At 39.7% G+C, this 23,329-nt stretch overlaps 1 protein-coding gene across 1 annotated transcript in view; it reads right to left on the reverse strand.

Moving 5' to 3' along the window:
• The window catches only part of IFNLR1 (interferon lambda receptor 1), an 85,558-nt gene that overhangs the window by 8,859 nt on the left and 53,370 nt on the right, over positions 1 to 23,329 (reverse strand). The window contains exons 4-6 of the mRNA XM_075850511.1: positions 18,396 to 18,550; positions 15,423 to 15,579; positions 929 to 1,056 (exon numbers count right to left, since the gene is read on the reverse strand). Of these exons, the coding sequence (XP_075706626.1) occupies positions 929 to 1,056; positions 15,423 to 15,579; positions 18,396 to 18,550 (440 nt within the window). The remainder of the gene's footprint in view (positions 1 to 928; positions 1,057 to 15,422; positions 15,580 to 18,395; positions 18,551 to 23,329) is intronic.

Raw genomic sequence — 23,329 nt, forward strand, 5'->3', positions numbered from 1 at the left:
AAACGCGCACAGCTCCTGTGCACGCTTTATCTACAGGGCGTGACTATACGGTCGTGTGCAGGAAAGCACTTTGTATTTGGACGTACAGTCATGCCCATGTGTGGGAAGGGGTTAAAGGGTAGGAACACAGTTGGCGTAAACACAACAGATTTTCTGCAACAAATTGCATGGTGGAATATCTGCAGCCTAGTACAGTAGCAGCAGTGTGGATGAGATTTTAACAAATGTCATCCACACACAGCGGAAAAAAAATTAAATAATCAGCCGAAACACCATTCGTAAATTGAATTGTGGTGCAGTTTTTAAGCCGCAGCATGTCAATCTATGCTGCAAAATCACAGTCGTGGGTTTTCCACAATTAATTCAATGGGGAGGTAAAATCCACAACAAAAAGCTATGCTTTGGGACTTTTGCGGTGGAAACGCTGCAATTTCACCACAAAAAAAATAAAAAAATAAAAGCTTATACGCAATGCAATGCAATGCAGTCCAAGCAATGCGATCCTCTGTTCTGAGCGCAGCCTGGCCTCCTGAGAGGAGGTTTCATCGCATGTGATTGCTGCAGCGGTCACATGGACTACAGAATCTTCCCAGGAGGCCGGACTACGCTCAGAAGAGAGGGATGTGTCGCCATGAAAATGCGTGGGTCACAAGTAGAATTTTTTTCTATTCCTGCAGTATTTCCGCAGCGGACAAGCCACCCGAAAAACTGCAGCTTCCAGGACGGATACGCGGTGTACTTATACGCAGTGTATCCGGCCCTGTGTGTCTGCACCCTTAATCCTTACAACAACGTCATTGTTAACCTTATAAAGAAGTCTTAAATTTAAATAACTCATGTACCCCATCTATTAAAAGTAGATATAATTTCAATGGAAAATATAAGTATAAGTAATAATTATAAGCGGAGAACTCAAAAGAGAACTTACCAATGCTTTAGGTTTCATTGATTTTATTGGTATTTGATACCAGATTATAACGGATATCATGACAGCAACGCAGATTACAGACGGTACAATTAGCAGCGCAGCAAGTAATACAGTGCGATAGAGTCCATCTAAAAAGAAAATAGCATATTTTACATAAAAGGAAAACGTCCATATAAATCAGACTGAAGCATAGATGGAAAGAAGAAAAATCTGTTTAAGAACTATGGTCACCATTGCAGATTCATATTCTCTCGCTCTCTCTCATTTAACTTTTTTAAAATCGGTTATACACTTTTTGACAAAAGTGAGTATTGTTGTATTACAGTTTAAAGTGGTTGTCTAGTTTAGAAAAAAACATGTTAGAAGTTAATAGAGGGGGATCCTTTATTTAGGATCCTCATCTCTTGGCCAGAGTGGAGAATGAGTAATTAAAATCAGTGGGCACTGTGTGGTGCCAGCAGACTGATCAGTGTATTGTAAAGTGACCGTGCAAAGTGGAGAACACATTTAAGATTGATCTCGCAAACTATGTGATACACATAACTGAACACTAAATACCAAAATGCATTTACAGATATTTAAAGGGTACATACACCATTCTACAGTTCATATATAGATATAGATATAATCTCAAAGCGGTGTGTTAAAAACGTTGTATTATTTATGTACTGATCTAGCCTGTATTATAGTATAAAGTACAACAAGCTTGACGCCAGAGAGATCCCTAACAGCTTAGCTGAACTCGTGTAATATTAGTTATTCCTACACCCAGTGGCATAGCTAAAGGTGTCGCAGCAGTCGCAAATGCGACCGGCCCCAGGGGGCCCACTATATATCCACTGTTGCTGTAGTAACTGGGGCCTATGTAATAAACCACACGGACCCCTGTTACTACAGTATCAGTCAGGGGGGTGTTTCCAGTTTCCTGGAAATTCCCTGTGACTAGGGCCGGAAGGCCCTTACATGCAAGTGGCGTCGCTAGCACCAGGCATTGGCCCGGTGCCCCGGGTGACTGCCACATTCAATTGCATCTGCATCCTCAGGATGCAGATACAATTGAATACTATGAATACTATGTATCTGCTCCCTGCTCTGCCATTCACTAGACTACAGGCCACCTTAGGCCTGCAGCCTATAAGACGTTGGACAGGATTCCTGCGCATGCCGGTGTGATGACATCACAGGATCGTGCCGGACTACACAAAGATTCCGTCTCGGCGTCTCATAGGCTGCAGGACTGAGGAGGCTGTGGAGCTCCGTTCTTCGCGGGATTGTGGCTAGGTGAATATACGTTTCTTTTGTTTGGAGGGGGGCCATCTACAAGGGGGGCCGTGTGTGGCGCTATCTACAGGGGGCCGTGTGGGGCACCATCTATACTTGTTTTTACACTAACAGTAGTGGTCAGCACATATCGCCTAGCCCTTTTTTTTATTATAACTATTAATATAAAGGGCTTGGCTGGTGTATACGTGCAGACCAATACTTGTAATGTAAAAACAATAAGGTAGCGGGAGCATGACGAAAATAACTTTGTTTGAAAAGTATGCGTTTGGTAACCCTTTGAAAATCCTGTGTTTTTTCCTGACAGTATATGGTCATCCTGGCTCCTGAGTGGAACGGGCCTGGACGCCTTTGAGTGTCACAATGCTATGTGCGCCAGGCATGACATTGTGACGCTGAATGGCGTTAGGACCCGCTCTGTGTCCCGAGCGGAAGAGGACCTGGCTCAGGAGCACGGAGGTTAAGTATAAGAATACTGTCCGCTGGGGCCCTTTATCTAAGCCTACCATGTGGTTGGCCTGCTGGCAATAAAGAGAAGTTTACTCTAAACTTCCTGGTGTAAAGACTACAATTAATAAAAGGACAAAAGCAGTAAAGCAAGATCTGTACAAATATTTAGCCAGTAAGGAATGCTAAGAATTGTCAGCTTTAAAGCTTGCAGAATTGTGAATGCAGCCTTGTGAATACAGATCAGTACAATATAAGAAATGTCACTCAACTTTTTAATGAAGATTAATTCCATATGTAAACGGTAAAATTACGTTTAAAATGAGAACATACACTTTAACACCTTGACAAAATGATATGTTATGGCGCGGTGGGTGAAGTTTGGGGCAGGCTCAAGTGCTGGGCCCGCACCATACGCTGCGGTTGTCAGCTGTGTATTACAGAGAGAGCTCTGATCCTGGTCGTTTAACTACTTAGATACTGGGGTCAACAGCGACCGCAGTATCTAAGCCGTTCTAAAGAGTGGGTGGCCCACTCCAAAAGCTTATGACTTCCCCAGAGACGCAATCGTGGACTGCCAATGGTTGCCCGGGGGGGCCTAATGAAGTCCCCCAAATCTACCTGCTTTCTGCTCCTGTTAAGCCCTGCCCCTGGCAGGGCTTAACAGAAGCCTGTGAAAAGGACAATGCACTGCGATACATTAGTATTGGAGTGAATTGAACCAGCGATCTGACGGTCGCTGGCTGAAATCACCTAGGGGGAATAAAACAATGCAAAAAAACGGTTAGTCGTTAGTAGTGTACAAAACAGAAGCCTGTAAAAAAGGACAATGCACTGTGATACATTAGTATTGCAGTGTATTGAACCAGCAATCTGACGATCGCTGGTTCAAATCCCCTACGGGGAATAACAAAAAATGCATAGAATAGTAAAAAAGTCTTTAGTAGTGTACAAAAGATAAAAATAATTAAAAAGTTTAAAAAAAAAAATCCTTTTCCCATTTTCCCTCTAAAGCAATGTAGAAAATGTAAAAAATAAAAAACAAAATTGGTATTGCCGCATCCGTAAAATCTGAACTATTACAATATAACATTATTTAACCTGCACGATGAAGGCCGTGGAAAAAAAAATGTAAGAGCCAGAATCGCTGTTTTTTGTTCATCTTGGCTCCATAAAAAAAAAAGAAAAAAGAAATAAGGGATTCAAAAAGTTGCATGGCGACAAATGGCACCAATAAAAAACTACAGTTCATCCCACAAAAGAATAAGTTCTCCCACTGCAAAAGTCGATGAAATATTTTTTTATTTTTTTTTATGGCTTTCAGAATATGGCGACAGAAAACTATTTTTTTTTACAAATAGTTTTTTTTGTAAAAGTAGTAAAACATTATATGAATTTGGTATGGTCGTAATAGTCTTGACCAGCAGAATAAAGTTAAGTTGTTTTTACCGCACGGGGAAACCCGTAAAAACAAAACCCAAAAAACAATGGAGTAGTCCCTTTTTTCAAATTGTACCCCACAAAGATTTTTTTTCAGTTACTTCGTATATTATATGGTACTTTAAATAGTGGCAATAGAAGCTACAACTCCTCCCGCAATAAATAGGAAGTGAGCTATGTAGAAAAATTAACCAAGGTATAGCGCTGCTACCATCAAAGGAAGGTCGTGTAGGTAATAATAGTTCAAGCTTTTATTATACAGACTACGCGTTTCAACGCCGAACAGGCGTCTTCGTCAGGCTACGTACAAAATTAAATAAAATCACTGGCTTATATAATGATGGACAGCATGATCAGGAAAACATTGAAACGAGAAAAAAAAACGCCAAAAACAGTTCAAAAGAACATCTGTGACGTGATCTAGGGTCACAAATGTAAACAAAGCTAAAATTAGGAATACATTGTAAAAAATCTTAGGAATAACCAAGCAAGAAATAGTAAGTAACAAATGCAGCATAGTATGATGATCAGAAAAATACAAATAGAATATAAAGAAATTGTAAATAAATTACTATATATGAAATAAGATATGAGGAAGGTATCACATTTGTCTATAAGGAACATCAAATTAAAATCCATGGGATGTATATGTGGCTGCAGGTAAGATGAAATGTTAGTTGTGTATAATGAAGGGGAGTTACGTACTCACGGTTAGTTGCGAGCATTGTTTTCAGGCGGTTACCGGGAACACAGGCAGACGCTCTGCTCAGCGTCCCTGGCGACATAGCAACACCAATCAACTACATGCCAAACTACGGTGGCCGACGAGGAACAGTTCAAGAAATGGATTGACAACGTTCACGCAACCCTGGTAGCATCGGAACGGCATCAGAACCACGGTAAACAGCATGGGGCAGATGGAGCAGAGGGCAAAGTGTATGTGGTGATCAGTGTAATGATAATGAATAGGAGGAATAGTCATAAGGAGTAGGAAATATAGAACCAAAAACAGATTCCATGTCGTAATGTTTTGGATAGGAATAAATAATGAATAAATGTAGATATAAATACACAAATTAATACCCGTATAAAATATACATATATACATTAATACATATAAATTGTGAATAATGTATAAATGTACACATAAATACAATTTAATAATATGTAAACACATCAAATAAAAGTTAAAGTAAAACAATGTGAAAATGATATAATTATTAAAATATGTAACAATGACTATTATAAATAGAGTACTAATCAAGAGCAGTTTCAGAGAGCTCATTTAGTCCCGCTGGGCTTAAGCAGGCCATTTTAAAAATCCAATAATTCTCTTCTTTGAGCTTGACAAATCTATCTGGCATGTTAATGCCGATCTGTTTAATTGCAGTGATCAAAATGACATTAAAATTGCAGTTATGTACAATTGTAAGATGTCTCAACAGTTTGTTTCAGGGAGCCAATACGGGTGTTGAAACGATGCTCGTTTATTCTGCATCTGAGAGTCTGAACAGTCCTCCCTATGTATTGCAATTTACAGGGACATTCAAGTCTCACCTGTTACTGTGGAAGTCTTGTTTTGAGGTTTAATATTGGAACAACACAGACATCTACTGTGATTACAACGATAAGCCCCTTTGTGAAGTAGAAACATACTTGTATTTTTGGTTGTTATAGAACGTAATCTACTAGGGGCTATTAAAGAGGCTCTGTCACCACATTATAAGTGGCCTATCTCCTACATAATGAGATAGGCGCTGTAATGTACGTGACAGCAGTGTTTTTTATTTAGAAAAGCGATCTATTTTTACCACGTTATTAGCGATTTTAGCTTTATGCTAATTACTTTCTTAATGGACAACTGGGCGTGTTTTACTATTGACCAAGTGGGCGTTGTACAGAGGAGTGTATGATGCTGACCAATCACTGTCATGCACTTCTGTCCATTCATTTCCTCAGCGCATAGGGATCCTGCTAGATCAGTATGTGCTGTCTTATACTAACACATTAACGTTACTGAAGTGTTTACACAGTGAATTGACATTCCTTCCAGCCAGGACGGGATGTCTATTCACAATCCCGACACTTCGCTAACGTTTGTGTGGGACTTACAGCACAGCAAAGCGTAATCTCGCTGTAACCGGTCATTTACAGCAACAATATTTTGCTTTCTTGTTTGAAATGCTCATTACTGGAGCAATTCTTTCTTATGCATCTGTATTGGCCAAAGGGTATGTTTTTAAGCCATGCTGGGAGATGAGCACTTTTAAAATACAAATAACTGCTCACATCCGTGGTCTTAAAAACGGTGTGTGTGTAACTAATAATCCATTATCATCTTTACTGATTGCAAGATCTAAAAAAATTAGAGTAGTAGAGGAAAAAACGTGTGAATGATAGTCCATAATCATTAATATTTAAAAATTCAATAAAATGATTAGCTTCTAGAGAGGTACCGTTCCATATGGAGAGTAAGTCATCTATGTAACGTCTATAAAATAAAATGTTTTTTTTATTGAAATTGTGATTGGCTAAAATGTATTTCTCTTCAAATTCCCCCATAAATAAATTTGCATATGATGGTGCAAAGCCAGAACCCATAGCTACTCCTCTAATTTGTTTGCATATAGAACTATTGGAAGAAAACAGATTGTGATGAAGAATGAAGTTGATACAATCAGATAAAAACGATACTTGGTCATTGGGTATCAAGGATTAGAATTTAAGAAGGATACAGTTGCAGAAGTACCCTTGTCATGGGGGATGTTGGTGATGTGACATCAGCGGTTAGAAAATTCAAGGAAGAGAGGTTATTAGTAGAATTGAACAAACGCAAGTCATTAAATAACCCCTTCCCGACATCCGCCGTATATATACACGGCGCTGTCCGGTAGGGCTTCTCGCAAAGCACAGTACCATTACGCCGCGGTGACAGTGCGGGCTCAGGAGCTGAGCCGGCACAATCACCGCCGGGTGCCAGCTGTATGTTACAACTGACACCCTGAGGTTACGGCCAGGACCGGAGCTAGCATCCGATCCTGTCGATTAACCCCTCCGATGCTACGTTCAATAGATATGGCAGCATGTGAGGAGCTTTTAGCCACCGGCACCCCAGCAACGTGATCACTGGGTTGCTGGTGACTGCAATGGCAACCGGTGGCCTAATACTGGCCTCCCGGTCAGCCAGCAATGGAAGCCTCCTATGCCCCGCTCGCTGGCGGGGTATAAAAGAGGCTTCCGGTACCATCGGCAAGATGGTGCCGGGTCAGCTTCCGGCTCACAAGCTGAGCTAGCACCATCAGCAGTGGGTGTCGGCTGTATATTACAGAGGACACCCCCCTGTAACGCCCAGAACGGCTCCGATTCCTGCCATTAACCCCTTCAATGCAGCGATCCAATATCGCTGAATCTTAGTGGTTTGTAGCAGATCGGCAGCCTGCCATACGATGGCAAGGATGCCAACTGCTACTATGGCAACAGGAGCCCTAACAATGGCCTCCTGTCTGCCATTACAGATGCCGATTAGGACCGGAGACGGAGCCTGTTCGGCTTGCTGTCAGTGAACAACTGACAGCTCGAATACTTTGCACTACATGGGTAGTGCGATGTATTAGAACATCAAACAGTTGGACCTTCAAGTCCCCTAGTGGGACTAAAGAAAAGTGTAAAAAAAAAAAGTAAAAATAAAAGTTATCAAACAATTTGAACTATAAAAATATTATGTTATTTGTGCCATGCAGTGAATGCCGTAAAAAAAAAAAAACCCTAAAAAATAATGCCAGAATTGCTGTTCTTTTGGTTACTTTGTCTTCCAAAAATTGAAATAAAAAGTGATCAAAAAGTCGCATGTATCCAAAAAGTGTACCTATAAAAACTATAGCTCGTCCCGCAAAAAACAAGCCCTCATACAGCTTCGTCGTCGAAAAAATGTAAAAGTTATGGCTCTTACAACTTGGCGACAGAAAAAATACATTCTTTTTACAAAAAGTTATTTAATTGTGCAAAAAGTTGTAAAACATAAAAAAGTTTTATAAATTTGGTATCGCCGCATTCGTACTGACCTGAAGAATAAAGGCAACATGTAGTTTATAACACGTGTTGAACGCTGTATAAAAAAAAAAACATGCCAGAATTGCTGTTTTTTTGATCACTTTGCCTCCCACAAAAAAGGATAACATGTGAACAAAAAGTCCTATGTACTCCAAAATGGTACCAATAAGAACTACAGCTCGTCCCGCAAAAAAAAGCAGACCTCATACCACGAAGTCTATAAAAAAATAAGCTAGTAAAACAAAGTAAAAACGCCCAGATGTACACACACAATACACGCCCACTTGGAAATAACTTGAAACACGCCCAGTTGTACTTAATAAAGGCTCATTTGCATAAATATAAAAATGGTCATAACTTGGCCAAAAATGCTCGTTTTTGAAAAAAAAACAAAACGTTACTTTTATCTAGATTGCAGCGCCGATCTGCTGCAATAGGAGATAGGGGTTTGAAAATGTGGTGACAGAGCCTCTTTAAGGCTCCAATATGTCAGAAAATAGAAATATGCAGTTGTGCAAGCCCGAGGGGAACATTTCTTCTGTTTCAAGTGGCGATTTATCAAGGCCCTAAAATTAGGGAACCAGGAAAGGGAGGGCCAAAACATATCTGCTGGAAGCGAGGGCACCTGTATTATACCAGGACAACGCTTCCCAGCTAAATTCTCCAAACTGCAAACATGCGGACCAAAAGGCGGATAAGAAAGGACATTTAGCAGTGCGACACCGGCATCCGCATAAAGGATTGCTTCACAGCGTAACAAATATTTATGGATTATTTTATTGTTTACCCCATTATTATACCACCTGACTATGCCGCTGATATACTCTGCCCAGCTCACATATGCCCCACATTATAAGCCGAAATACCAGTAAAACTCCAAACAAAACTACTACCAAGCAAAAGCTATACTCCAAAAGCTAAAAGGCGCTCCTTCCCTTCTGAGCCCTACAGTGTGCCCAAACAGCAGTTTACTTCCACATATATGGAAGCGGCATACCCGGGAGAACCCTTTTAACAATTTTTGGGGTGTGTGTCTCCAGTGGCACAAGCTGGGCACGACATATTTCCCACTGAAATTACATATCTAGTAAAATTTTTTACTTTGCACCATCCGCAGCGCAATTATTTATGGAAAGGACCTGTGAGGTGAAAATGCAAAATACACCCCTTAATAAATGCCTTGAGGGGTGAAGTTTCCAAAATGGGGTCACTTCTCAGCAGTTTATTTTATTAATTAACATCAGAGCCTCTGCAATTCTGAACCAATGCTTTGTAAATCGCCAAATTAGGCCTCAATTTTGCACGGTACACTTTCACTCCTGAGCCCTGTCGATAGTCCAGGCAAAAGATTAGGGCCATATGTAGTGTGATTTTAAAACCCGGGAAACAGCATAATAATTAGAGTGCTGGGCACGACATATTGGCATATCTATGGAAAAAAATCCCATTTTCACTCTGCAACATCGAGTGCACACTAATTTCTGCAAAACACTTGCGGGGTTAACATACTCGCTACAGAACTAGGTGATTACCTTGAGGGGCGTAGTTTCCAAAATGGGTTCACTTGTGGGGGGTTTCCACTGTTTTGGTCCCACAGTGGCTTTGCAAATGCGACATAGCGACCAGAAACCAATCCAGCAAAATCTGTACTCCAAAAGCAAAATGGCGCTCCTTCCCTTCTGAGCCCTACTGTGTGCCCAAACAGCAGTTTATGACCACATTTGGGGTATTGCCGTACTGGTACTTGTTTCAGAAAAATTTAAGTTGTCAGAAGAAATGTTATACGTGTCTAGAGTCTGGAAATCATTGCGAACTAGTGTGGAAAATGGTGTCAAAAGCTGGCCCACGGTGATATCTGGGCTAAATATTGGATTTTGGATGTACATCGACAGAAAGAGCTCTATTATCAGTGTTGGATGATGGATCATTATTGGAAGAAGTGGGTGCAATTGCAAAATGGCGTAAAAAGGGTAAGTTTTCCGATGAACCTATTAAGGTCCATAAAAAGTTCAAAGCTACTGGGACGCGACGTGGGGCAAAACGATAAACCTTTCGATAGTAAATTAATTTCATTAGGGTTTAAATCATAACTGGACGAATTAAAATTTGTTAACGAGTTATTGTTCTTTTTGGTTCTTATGAGTAGTTATGCATTTGTTTCTTCCTCCTCTGCATCCTCTAAGTCGGTGTCTATTTTTCTTTTTGTCTACATTTTCTGGATAGTTGGGAAGAAGCAAGTGATTGGCTGGCTTTTCGGACTTTTTAATATGGGTAGAAGTGTAGTTGTGGTTTGGGATATAGGAGTGATGGGCGGCATGGTAAGCTGGGACAGGAGTCCTAAAAAAGAAATTGTTTAGAAAGTGGTGTCTGTAGGTAAAGTGCAACTGCCATAATATGTGGTATTATCGGTGCATAATTCGGAAGGAGCTGGTAATTTAGGACTATTAGCAATTTGTTGCGTTGGAATGATAAAAGAATGATCAGTGGAACCCTTCATGAGTGGACAACTATAGCAGGGTTGGTGAAATGGGATGTGAAATGGCCATTTCAATGGAATCATTAAACATAGGTCAGAGAACCTGGTCAGAGGGCATTATAGGAGGATTAGGTCAATTTAAACTGAGCATCTTCAGATGATCTTCCAATTCGGATGGTTTGAAAGCTCCCATAGGCACTATACCTAATACGGTGTGTGACATGTTAGACCACAGGGTGAGATACAATTGTGGATAATTGATGAGATTTAATGGGAACAGGGGTGGTGGAAGGAATGGTCAATGGACTGACAGGAGGGTCTATTCTCGAGATATATCTATTTTTATTGTTGAAGATGAAATGATTTTCAATTTTTGTTTTTATTTTTAGAGCGGTATTGGTTACTAATGTTTAATTGCCTAGTGGAAAGATGTGATTGAGAGATGTGTGGAGGTTAATGAGGCAGTGGTGTGATAGGGAAAGGTGCCAGAGCAGTGGGCACCGTAGTATTCAAATCTCCTATAACGCTGCGGGTATAGTCCAGGCAGTCCCCATTAAATTTTTTTACTTTTATTAAAACAATATCTCGTTCAAACACATTTAAGCGTTTCTCAGTGCACTGGCTTAATTTGTTAAAATCAGTATGATCAATAAAAGCAAGAAGTTTAGACCTTATTTCATTAATTGTGGTCATTCAATTCATTACAAATTGTAGTTCTTTTATGTAAAATCCTCGTGAGGAATCCTGTTGCACATTGTCTCATGTAGTCAAACCAGTCAGTAGAAAAATGCAAATCCAAAGGATAAGGTGTGTTGTGAGTCAATCTCAATCCTCTAGGTGAAATATTTTCTAAAATATAGATCTTTAAAAAGCAGCAATCAATATTGTTAAATGCCTTATTTTAAGCAAGTCTTCAAAGGACAGATAGAGATCGGTCATTGTTCGGGTGTAAACCCATTACTCCAGGTCTTAGATGCATTAGTACATGCCTCCTCCATAATGGTAGTACTGGTGAGCTGGCAGATGTGTGAATTCCCGAAATTGTGTCCTTACATCAATAAATTTCAACATCTTGTAGGAGGTGAAAGTTGTAATCAAGGAGTGACAAAAAGAATCCAACACCTAAAGCGCGGCAGCCAGTGCAGGAAGATGCTGTTCCCAAATAAACAGGTTTGCAAAAGAGTATCTATACTTTCTCAAGATTCTTGTATCCACCCACCTTCTACTCTTGTAAAATAATTCAATTATGTAAAACATAACCTTATTATATCTTTCAATATTGGAAATAAATTTGTAAGAGTCACTTTGAATAAGCACTGACATATCCTTAAGAGCGATACTTATCTGAAAGAGTTACTCCCTGATTTTCCTCCGATCACTTTTAGGAGGAGATCACAGACACGAAGGAACTTAATAGCCCCTAGTAGATTAAGTATGTTTTCACTTCTCAAAGGGGCTTATCGTTGTAATCACAGTAGATGTCTATGTTGTTCCAATATTAAACCTCAAAATAAGACTTCCACAGTAAGAGACTTGAATGTCCCTGTAAGTTGCAATACATAGGGAGGACTGTTCAGACTCTCAGATGCAGAATAAACAAGCATCGTTTCAACACACGTATTGGCTCCCTGAAACAAACTGTCGAGACATCTTGCAATTGTACATAACTGGAATTTTAATGTCATTTTGATCACTGCAATTAAACAGATCGGCATTAACATGCCAGATAGATTTGTCAAGCTCAAACAAGAGAATTATTGGATTTTTTAAATGGCCTGCTTAAGCCCTGCGGGACTAAATGAGCTCTCTGAAACTGCTCTTGATTAGTACTCTATTTATAATAGTCATTGTTACATATTTTAATAAATATATATAATTTTCACATTGAATTTCACACTATGTTTTACTTTAACTTTTATTTGATGTGTTTACATATTAATTTATATGTATTTATGTGTATATTTATTGATTATTCACAATTTATATGTATAATGTATATATTATATGGGTATTAATTTGTGTATTTATATCTACATGTATTCATTATTTATTCCTATCCAAAACATTACGACATGGAATCTATTTTTGGTTCTATATTTCCTACTCCTTATGACTATTCCTCCTATTCATTATCATTACACTGATCACCACATACACTTTGCCCTCTGCTCCATCTGCCCCATGCGGTTTACCGTGGTTCTTATGCCGTTCCGATGCTACCAGGGTTGCGTGAACGTTGTCAATCCATTTCTTGAACTGTTCCTCGTTGGCCACCGTAGTTTGGCATGTAGTTGATTGGTGTTGCTATGTCGCCGAGGGACGCTGAGCAGAGCGTCTGCCTGTGTTCTCCGTAACCGCCTAAAAACAATGCTCGAAACAAACGGTGAGTACGTAACTCCCCTTCATTATACACAACTAACATTTCATCTTACCTGCAGCCACATATACATCCCATGGATTTTAATTTGATGTTCCTTATAGACAAATGTGATACCTTCCTCATATCTTATTTCATATATACAAATTTATTTACAATTTCTTTATATTCTATTTTTATTATTTTTCTGATCATCATACTATGCTGCATTTGTTACTACTATTGCTTGCGTAATTCTTCCTAAGATTTTTTACAATGTTTTCCAAATGTTAGCTTTGTTTACATTTGTGACCCAATATCACATCACAGATGTTCTTTTGAACGGTTTTTGGCTGTTTTTTCGTTTCAATGTTTTCCTGATCATGCTGTCAATCATTATATAAGCCAGTGATATTATTTCATTTTGTACCTGGCCTGATGAAGATGCCTGTTCGGCGTTGAAACGCGTAGTCTGTATAATAAAAGCTTGAACTATTATTACCTATACGACCTTCCTTTGATGGTAGCAGCGCTATACCTTGGTTCATTTTTCTACATAGCTCACTTCCTATTATAGCGGTTCCCTTGCTCAGTGGACTGGCTTCTGAACCCAGCTGCAGCTTCATCTCATCCACAATTTCGGTTTTCACCAGTGTTGTGCCGGTCGTGGCACAACTGAAATAGGTGAGCAGTTATCTCATGTGTCTTGCTGTTCTGTTATATGTTGTGACCCACACCATGTGGCGCCGTGTTTTTTGCCCTTCCTTTTAGATCCCGCAATAAATAAGCCTTCACACCACACCATTAATGGAAAAATAAAAAAGGCAGGGAGAAAAAAAAAATTAAACACGGTTTGGACTTTAAAGGGGTTAAGAAAGTGAAGATTTTATGAATGGTTGACTACTGATGTTCTACTTCACGTATCAAATGTTTCCATACCATTTTTCTTAATTGTGAAGTCTCCTCAGGGCTATATTTACAAGCGGACTCCCCATATGCATTGTGTTACTGCACTCCAGATTACATGTCATGTTGCTCCATATACCTCCTTTTGCATTGTTTGTATAGGGCAAAATACCGGGTTACTAGCATTACAGAAAAAGGCTGGGTTCACACCTGCCTCCGTGTTTTCTGTTGTTCTGGTCAGCCATATGAGCAATATAATGAAAAAAAACAAACTGAAGTGCCAGTCCGTTGCATGACAGTAGTGTTGCCTGACAGATCCCATTGGGGGAGATCTATCAAACATTGTGCAAAAGTAGAGTATTTGCCCATCACAATGAATCAGGTAGCTGTAATCTAAATGGTTGCCATGGGAAACTTCTCCACTTTTTTTTTTGCAACAGTTTTGATAATTCTCCTAATACGAATACAGCATACTTAAATCGGTTCTCTGGGCTTTCCATCATGGTAAGCGTCTTTTTAGCAGAAAATTTTTTTCCTGCATTTTTGACCGGATCTGCATCAGTGGCTCCCTGCAGATGTTACCAGAGTGCAAGGGAAAATAATTGGCTAAGATTGCCTTTATGGTAAATATATCCATGTGCCGTTTTATCACTACGTGGATTGATTCTGGTCTATTGGCAGTTACTACTGCATCATGCATCCGCATTTATCCCCCCCAGTAAGCTTGGAATAACCACACAAAGCTGCTTTTCCGATAATGGGTTATCCGGGAAGCCACATTTTTTTCTTAGGGGCTGCAAATTAAATAAATAAAACAAAAGAGCAATACTTACCTATCCTTGCCCCCCGTTGATCCAGCGATAGAGTCTCGGCGGCAGTCCAGGTGTTTGTTTACAAGCACGTAGCATATAACCGCTGCAGCCAACCAGAGGGCTCAGCAGCCATATCTTGTATTCCTGGAATTATACCACAAATACGATTCATCAGCAGGGAGCCCCGCTAAGCCCTCTGATTGGCTGCAGTGGTTAAACGTCCATCAGCCATAAGGTAGTCTAAGGCCTCATGCACACATCCGGCCGCCGTTGTATGGCCGCTAATGACAGATCCATGAAACATGGACCGCACACGGGTGGCTTCCCTGTGCATTCCGTTGTTTCACAGACCAATCAATGAAAAGTCAGAGACTGTTCCGTCAAAAACCTGTCCAGACCTGTCCTATCTTTGACGGAACGGCCGCACAGTTCCGTTACAACAACGGAAGTGTGCATGGCCCCATTGAAATGAATGTGTCAGGGTGTTATCTGTTAAAAAAAACAGATCGCACCCTGAAGAAAAAAAAACCTGAAGTGGGCATGAAGCCTAAGGAAGATTTAAAAAAATGCCTAACATATCTAGAAAGATGCACTAAATTTATCATATTTATTGCAGTGATGCCCGCTATTTAGCCTGTATCTTTAATACAGTATAATTAATCTCCCTCATAATGTTCTTTATGGAATATTTTTATGTACTTTACTGATCTCAGCACATTTTTATACCTTTTTGGGTAAAATTGAGGCAAATAGGATTGGAGAACTTGCTGTTTTTAAGTTCAACAAAGCTATAGATGGTTCTGGCTGCAATACAATATTCTCCAATGTATCCAAGAGTTTTCATTGTGATTGTAGGCTCATCCAGTTCTTGTTCCAGTATGATCTGATGAGGATAAAAAAAATATTGACATTATAAATTTGGCGTACGCCACTTATGTCATATTTTGCTTAGTAGATCTCCCCCTATGTGTATAACATAAATTTATTTATGTGCACCATTTTGATACATTTGGTGTAATCTGCACCATTTTTACTGAAACTATTGCCAAATCTTCCCTTATGTATCCAGTACATGCAGTTCCCCAAAAAATAATCTGACTTTCAAACTTCATGTAAAATGAGAGGTTTACGAATATTTTCTAAATATGAAGTAAAAAAGGACATCAACTTAAAGAGGCTCTGTCACCAGCTTAGAAGGGCTCTATCTCCTACCTAATCTGATAGGCGCTGTAATGTAGATAACAGTGGTTTTTATTTTGAAAAACTAGCAAGTTATGAACAATTGTAGATTTATGCTAATTAGTTCTTAATGACCAACTGGGCGTTTTTTTACTTTTTACCAAGTGGGCATTGTAAAGAGAAGTGTATAACGCTGACCAATCAGCGTCATACACTTCTCTTCATTCCAGCCCAGCTTGTTTCACTGCACAATGTGATCTTGCGAGATCACACTGTGATGGGACTTCCTCCCACAGGTCCTTCACCGGAGCGATGGAAGAGTCAATAGACATCGCCTCCAGCTGCTGCAGATTCGGATAAACGTCCTGGCATGGCTGGAGGCGATGTCTGTTGACTCTTCCATCGCTCCGGTGAAGGACCTGTGGGAGGAAGTCCCGTCACAGTGTGATCTCGCGAGATCAGGCTGTGCAGTGAAACAAGCTGGGCATAAATGAAGAGAATTTTATGACGCTGATTGGGTAGCGTCATATACTTCCTTACAATGCCCACCTGGTAAAAAGTTAAGAAACGCCCAGCTGGTCATTAAAAACTACTTAGCATAAATCTAACACTGTTCATAACTTAACAGTGGTTTTTATTTTGAAAAAATAGTATCTACATTACAGCACCTATCAGATTAGGTAGGAGATAAGGCACTTAAAAACTGGTGACAGAGCCTCTTTAATATCATGCCATATCAAAGGTGAATAGTTAAATCTGAGTATTATTTAAAGTGCCTATTTCATGAAGAAAATACAGTTTCCATCATAGAACTTGGTCATCATAGAGGTGTTCCCCCATTAGCCCAAGCGCTAATCACCAGGGGATTATGAAGCCAGAGCCAGCATGTAGTTTAAAAAAACAACAAAAAAAAACATTTTTTTAATGGAATTTAACTTTCATGTGAACGATAACGTGTAAGCATTCCTATGAAATAGATTTGGAATTATACACAGTTGAGTCACATTATTATGACCACCTCCTACTTTCGTCGTCGGCAGCACGTAGCCCATGAAGGAAGTAATGTGTCGTGGGCTGTCTTGGGGGGTATACAAGGTGTGCGATAGACCGTCTGAACACAGAACGCTCGTTGTTGCCATGACTAAAAGGGGCAATTTATCAGAGTTGCAAAAAGGGATGATTATTGGCTTTCAGGCCAAGGGTGAAAGTATTTCTCAAATAGAATCAGAATTGGACCACCGATGATTTGCAAAGGGTTGCCTTCTCCGATGAGTCATGGCTTCTGCTTCATCGAATGAATGGACATTGGCGTATTAGGTGAGAAACAGAGAACAAACACCCTGCAACCATTGCTGGAAGAACAAGCTGGCGGCGTTGGCGTTCTGGTCTGGGAAATTTTTTCATGCCATTTTCTGGGCCCACTCATCCATGTGAAAGGCACTCTGAACCGATTTAGGTATGAATCCATTGTTGCAGACCACATCCACCCATACATGCGGTTTGTTTTCCCTGGGGCAGATGGAATCTTCCAGGAAGACAATGCGACATGTCACACGGCTAGAAATGTCTGACAGTGGTTGGAAGAGCACGACCAAGACTTCCAAGTACTTCCCTGGGCCTCTAATTTACCAGACTTGAACCCAATCAATCATCTTGTTTGCTCTATGGATCTTCCACCACGCACCCACCAGCAAATGTGGGATGCACTGCAGTCAGCATGGCTCCAGATACTTTAGACAACCTACCAGCACCTTATGGAGTCACTCCCAGCCCATCTAGCTGCTGTCTGTGCTGCACATCGTGGTTACTCTAGATATTAGCTTGTGGTCAGAATAATGTGACTCGACTGTGTATAAACAATGGGAAACAAATAAGTAGATCCCTCACTAGTGATCTGACACATTTTGAAAACGTACATATAGTAAAGGAGTAGTTCTCTTTGAATAACCCTTGTTTAGTGGCCACTTCCCTTGATGATGAGCGGATCACGATGGATACTCCTACAGTGGAGATGAAGCATTACAATACACACATTGAATTAAATTAACTGTCCTTGTAATGCATGGATGTGAAGGATCGTCGAGAGTTAGAGCATCTCCTTGTAACTGCTCTACACATTGGCTAATAGAGGAGGTCCCAATTATTATTCACTTTCTTTTATATCTATTAAGGCATATGGAAAGGAGTAGAAAACCCATTCAATAAACCATTCCACCAACATATATTCTTATGGCATGATTTGCACTAATGAGAATTTGAAATAGGAATGCTGGCTAAATTATGGACTTTTACCTGCAGATGACTAAAAAGCGACAATTAGTGAGAAAGGGAATTGAAGAAAGGCCGACACAAGCTAGAGATTTCCAGCATCTTATAGCGTAGCTATTTCAACTCAGAGATAAATTCCACATTTAGCAGTGTTGTTTTAACAAAAATACCATACCACAACTTTGAAACAAATATTGTCAATTCTTTTGTTTTTGTTTTTGCATTCAATGCACTGAAATGTATTGTTTGTACCTCTTTTGGATTGTTTTTTCTGCTGATCACCACAAAATACTTTAAAGATAACTGCAAGTTGGTCGGTCGTGCACAAAATGGCCACGGTGTAAAGACGTCAATAGTTATAGAACCATTTCCTTGTGTTATATTTAGAATTGGGGGGTCTGGATCCACTGCAAACGTAACAAATAATTTATGAATACCCAAATATCATGCAATGTGTAAATTAAAAAAAAAACAACAAAAAAAAACCAACGACATCGCATGTAAACAGTCAATTCCCACTACAAGACTGCTATCCAGCTAAAACACACACACATACATACACATATATATATATATAGATATATAAATAAATCTAAAAACAAAACAAAAAACAGTACCTGCGTATTGAGCAATAAGAGGTAGACAACGCATGGGAGGGGAATTGAGCTGCAGGGAAGTAATCCCATATGTCCCACACTATAGAATTTTTGTGGACACCCCCTGATTTTGAAAAGCAATTTTTCATAAAGTATAACTACATTCACTAGTGCTTTCCATTGTGACACAGGGAGGGACATGTTCCCATCCAGCCCAGGGCTACAGCTCTGCAAGCCAAAAATTTAATTTCCATTAAGAGAATCCTAGTATGTTGTGGCCATAAGTCTTCCATTAGAATTCCCCAAAAAACAGACCTCAGGGGTCTGAGGAATGGAGGGCTGAGGAAAACCAGGTATGAGGTACACCACCTCTCCCCAAAGAACATACCCAGATCAAATGTCAAAGTACTCACTTTTGTGATAAAGAGGACATCCTGTGAACGCATAGGTGGCATTTAGGGGAAGAAAAAAAAAAAAAAAAAAAAAAAAAAGAGAGCAATTTTTAGGTCACCATCCAAGGCCCGTATTTGCCACGAGGCACTGGAGGTACAGTGCCTAGGGTGTCCAGAAGGGGGGGGGGCGGGCGGCTGCTGGATTGTTTAGCCAATCCAAGAACAGATGGATTGTTTCACACTCAGGAGGCAGGAGCAGAAGCAGCAAGTGGAGAGGAGGAAGCTCCGCCCACAGCCCACCCTGCAAGAAGCCTGTGGGGAAGGAAATGGTGAGTGCTCAATCGGTCTACTGTTTGTGCCTCTATTGGTCTCTGTGCGTGTATGTGTATCAGTTCCCATATGTGTGTCTCTGTGTGTGTATTTATGGGTCTAAGTGCCTATATATATCGGTATGTGTAGGTTTTTGTGTGCGCGTCTACTACATTATCTGTACTCAGCGTTATCACTGTGTGTTATCTGTAGTGTTACATAGGACTGCAGATAACGTCCACTATATTATCTGTACTGTGTATGTGTGTGCCTGTATATACGTGTGTGTGGATATATATATATATAAAATCCCAAAAAATGAAGAGGCAGCACTCCAAGGAAATTGGACTCATATATGGGCTCACACAATTTGATCAAAATGTGCACTAAGAACCTCCCTATTGTAAGTAGATTTGGCAGTAATACATATTTATTTATATTTAGTGTTCGCAGTGTGCTGTCGCCATTTTCTTGTGTGCTGTATAAATGTGCAGTCACAGGCGTTTTTGCACCTGTATACACGTTTTGTTTCATTTTGTTGGAATGTGCTCTTCAAACTTGTGTTGTTTATGTGATTCATATATGTAAGGTTAGCGACCACCTCCATTTTTGATCTTGCACTCCTCCCATTCTGCCCTGGGAGATTTTGATTAGTTTAATGCTGGATCCTACCATCCCCAAGTATATGTAGGCTTAGTCCCAGTTCTGGGTGTATGTGCAGCGTAGGTTCCTACCTTATAGAGGTCGCCTTGTCGTGGCAGGGGGGCTCACACAATTTGATCAAAATGTGCACCAAGAACCTCCCTACTGTAAGTAGATTTAGAAGTAATGCATATTTATTTATATTTAGTGGCTTAGGTGGCGTTAGTCTTCGCGGTGTGCGGTCGCCATTTTCTTGTGTGATATATATATCTAAAACGACCATAGAACAGAATAACGGCACCAGGACTTCTGAGTAGATGAAACAAGGTGGATTTATTCACCGAAAGTGAGCGATGTTTCGGTTAGTCACAGAACCTCTCTCAAGCTAGTAGCTTGACGGTTCTGTGACGAACCGAAACGTCGCTCACTTTCGGTGAATAAATCCACTGTTTCATCTACTCTGAAATCCTGGTGCCGTTATCCTGTTCTATGGCCGTTTTATATTCAAGTTGGGGAACTGATTCATCCTCTGGTAACGAGAACATGGCCTAATATATAGTTATGCTGGAGTGCTGTGTTCATTTGCTTTTGGGCTGATCGAGAATATATATATATATATATATATATATATATATATATATATATACACACACACACACACACACACACACACACACACACACACACACACATAGAAAGAAGCATAGAACACCGCAACGGCACCAGGACTTCAGAGTAGATGAAAGCAAAAGTGGATTTGTTCACCTCAGTAAAGCAACGTTTCGGTTCAACAGGAACCTTTCTCAAGCCATAACAAACTAAACAAAGTGTCAGGTATTTATAGGAGGAGTATACATAAATCGACAATAAAACAATTAAATGCATAAGTCCATCAAAACATATAAAAAAGTGTATACCAATATTATAAAAAGACATCCATAGAGTGCATAGAGATACATAGTTCTTCCACTGTAAAGCATATAAGGGCAATACAATATGCATAAAAAGTGTAGTGATAATCGTAAGAAACACTGTAAGTAGGGGCAATTTAAGATGATTGGAAGCAGGCAGAAGCTAATTATATTTAAGCAGCAATGTACTGCTCTCCCAAAGATTTATAGAGATATGATTGGTTGACGTTCTCGAAGGTGTAATTTGTATTTTAGATGCATGTTTTATCTGAGGTCTTATTTTGACCTTTTTTTGAATATACATATTTTATAATTGTTTTTATATTTCACATATATTGTATATTAACATTTTTTTCTCTCTCTCACATTTTTCTTTCTCGCATGTTTTAGACACACAACTGCATGTCAAGCAATTTTTGAGAGATATTGGAAAGCGGCAGAAGTCTTCTTGTTTCAAAAACGTTAACGCCACGTTTGGAATATATATCTACTGAGCTTATATGAGATAGCTTATTGAAAAAATAGCATTGGTCCAAAAGAATTGCATATTTGGACTATGTAGTTCTTATGTTGTGGATGTTTGTATTTCCTATTTGGTATTTTTAATTTATGTCCATTATTGTCTCTCTTTAAGTGTGGGCTCAGCATTTATATTTAACGCATGCTGCCTTATCTTGGCAGATGCGTTTTTCTTTGCAATGACATTTATTGGGAATATTTGATATCCTTGTTGGAGTGTTAATGTTCCCTTTAGTACAATATTTCTATTTTGCCCCATTGGTGACTACAGTCAAATTACATTGAGCTATCATGACATATATATTTATATTCCTACCACTAGGGGGTGTCAAACTACACTGACAGCAGTGCTTCTGTATTTTTATTGATTCTATCTCCCGATTCGTGGAAAGTATGGTCCAAAGCCCATGTAATTTTCTGGGGGATGGACCATATAATCCATTATGTCGTGTGGACTATGTCTAATTATAGATTTGATGCTATTGTTAGGAATCTCTGCTCTCTATATATTCAAATCCCAGCTGGTGCGTGCGCAGTACGGGTGGAACGCAAGTTCCGTCGTGGCGCATGCGCGGTGGTGATTTGTTGCCTGATGCGTTCCACCGGACTTAATATCCGGTGTGGGCGCCATCTTGGGACATGCGCAGTAGACACACACGAGTGTGTCGGGCGCATTTTTCTATCTTCTGAAAGACCGAACGTTTTACAGTAAGTACATTGCTGCTTAAATATAATTAGCTTCTGCCTGCTTCCAATCATCTTAAATTGCCCCTACTTACAGTGTTTCTTACGATTATCACTACACTTTTTATGCATATTGTATTGCCCTTATATGCTTTACAGTGGAAGAACTATGTGCACTCTATGGATGTCTTTTTATAATATTGGTATACACTTTTTTATATGTTTTGATGGACTTATGCATTTAATTGTTTTATTGTCGATTTATGTATACTCCTCCTATAAATACCTGACACTTTGTTTAGTTTGTTATGGCTTGAGAAAGGTTCCTGTTGAACCGAAACGTTGCTTTACTGAGGTGAAAAAATCCACTTTTGCTTTCATCTACTCTGAAGTCCTGGTGCCGTTACTGTGTTCTATGCTTCTTTCTATTTGATGTTGGGGAATTGATTCACCCCCAGGTAACGAGCACATGGCCTGATTTTCTGGAAAATGCCGTGTTCAGCTACCATTGGACTGTATATATATATATATATATATATATATATATATATATATATATATATATATATATATATATATATATATATATATTTTTTTTATATTCTGAGAGCCATAACTATTTTTCGCCGATTTAGCGGTATGAGGGCTTATTTTTTGGTGGGCGAGCTATAGTTTATATTGGTACCATTTTGGGGTGCATGAGACGTTTTGATCACTTTTTATGTAAGATTAAGTGACCACAAAACAGCAATTCTGCCGGTTTAAATTTTTTACGGCGTTCACCGCGGGGACGAAATAACGATATATTGTAATAGTACAGACTTTTTTATGAACACATAGATACCAGTTATGTTCATTTTTTTTTTTACATTGTGCTCGAGGGAAAATGGGTAAAGGGGGGTTTTTGAACTTTACATTTTTTTAAATGTATTAATTCCTTGGCGACATGCCACATACTATTATGTTGCGGTCGCCAAGGGGAAGTATGGAACGCACCCACGGGCTGAGCGCGCTCCATACTCGGCAGGTGACACCCGACACCTCACTCCAGCGGGCGGAATCAAAGTTCACTTTGATTCCGCCCGTTTAACACCTTAAGTGCCGCTGTCCATTATGACTGCAGAATTTAAATT

The sequence above is a fragment of the Rhinoderma darwinii genome, chromosome 2 (assembly GCF_050947455.1).
Source record: "Rhinoderma darwinii isolate aRhiDar2 chromosome 2, aRhiDar2.hap1, whole genome shotgun sequence".
NCBI classification, from domain to species: Eukaryota; Metazoa; Chordata; class Amphibia; order Anura; family Rhinodermatidae; genus Rhinoderma; species Rhinoderma darwinii.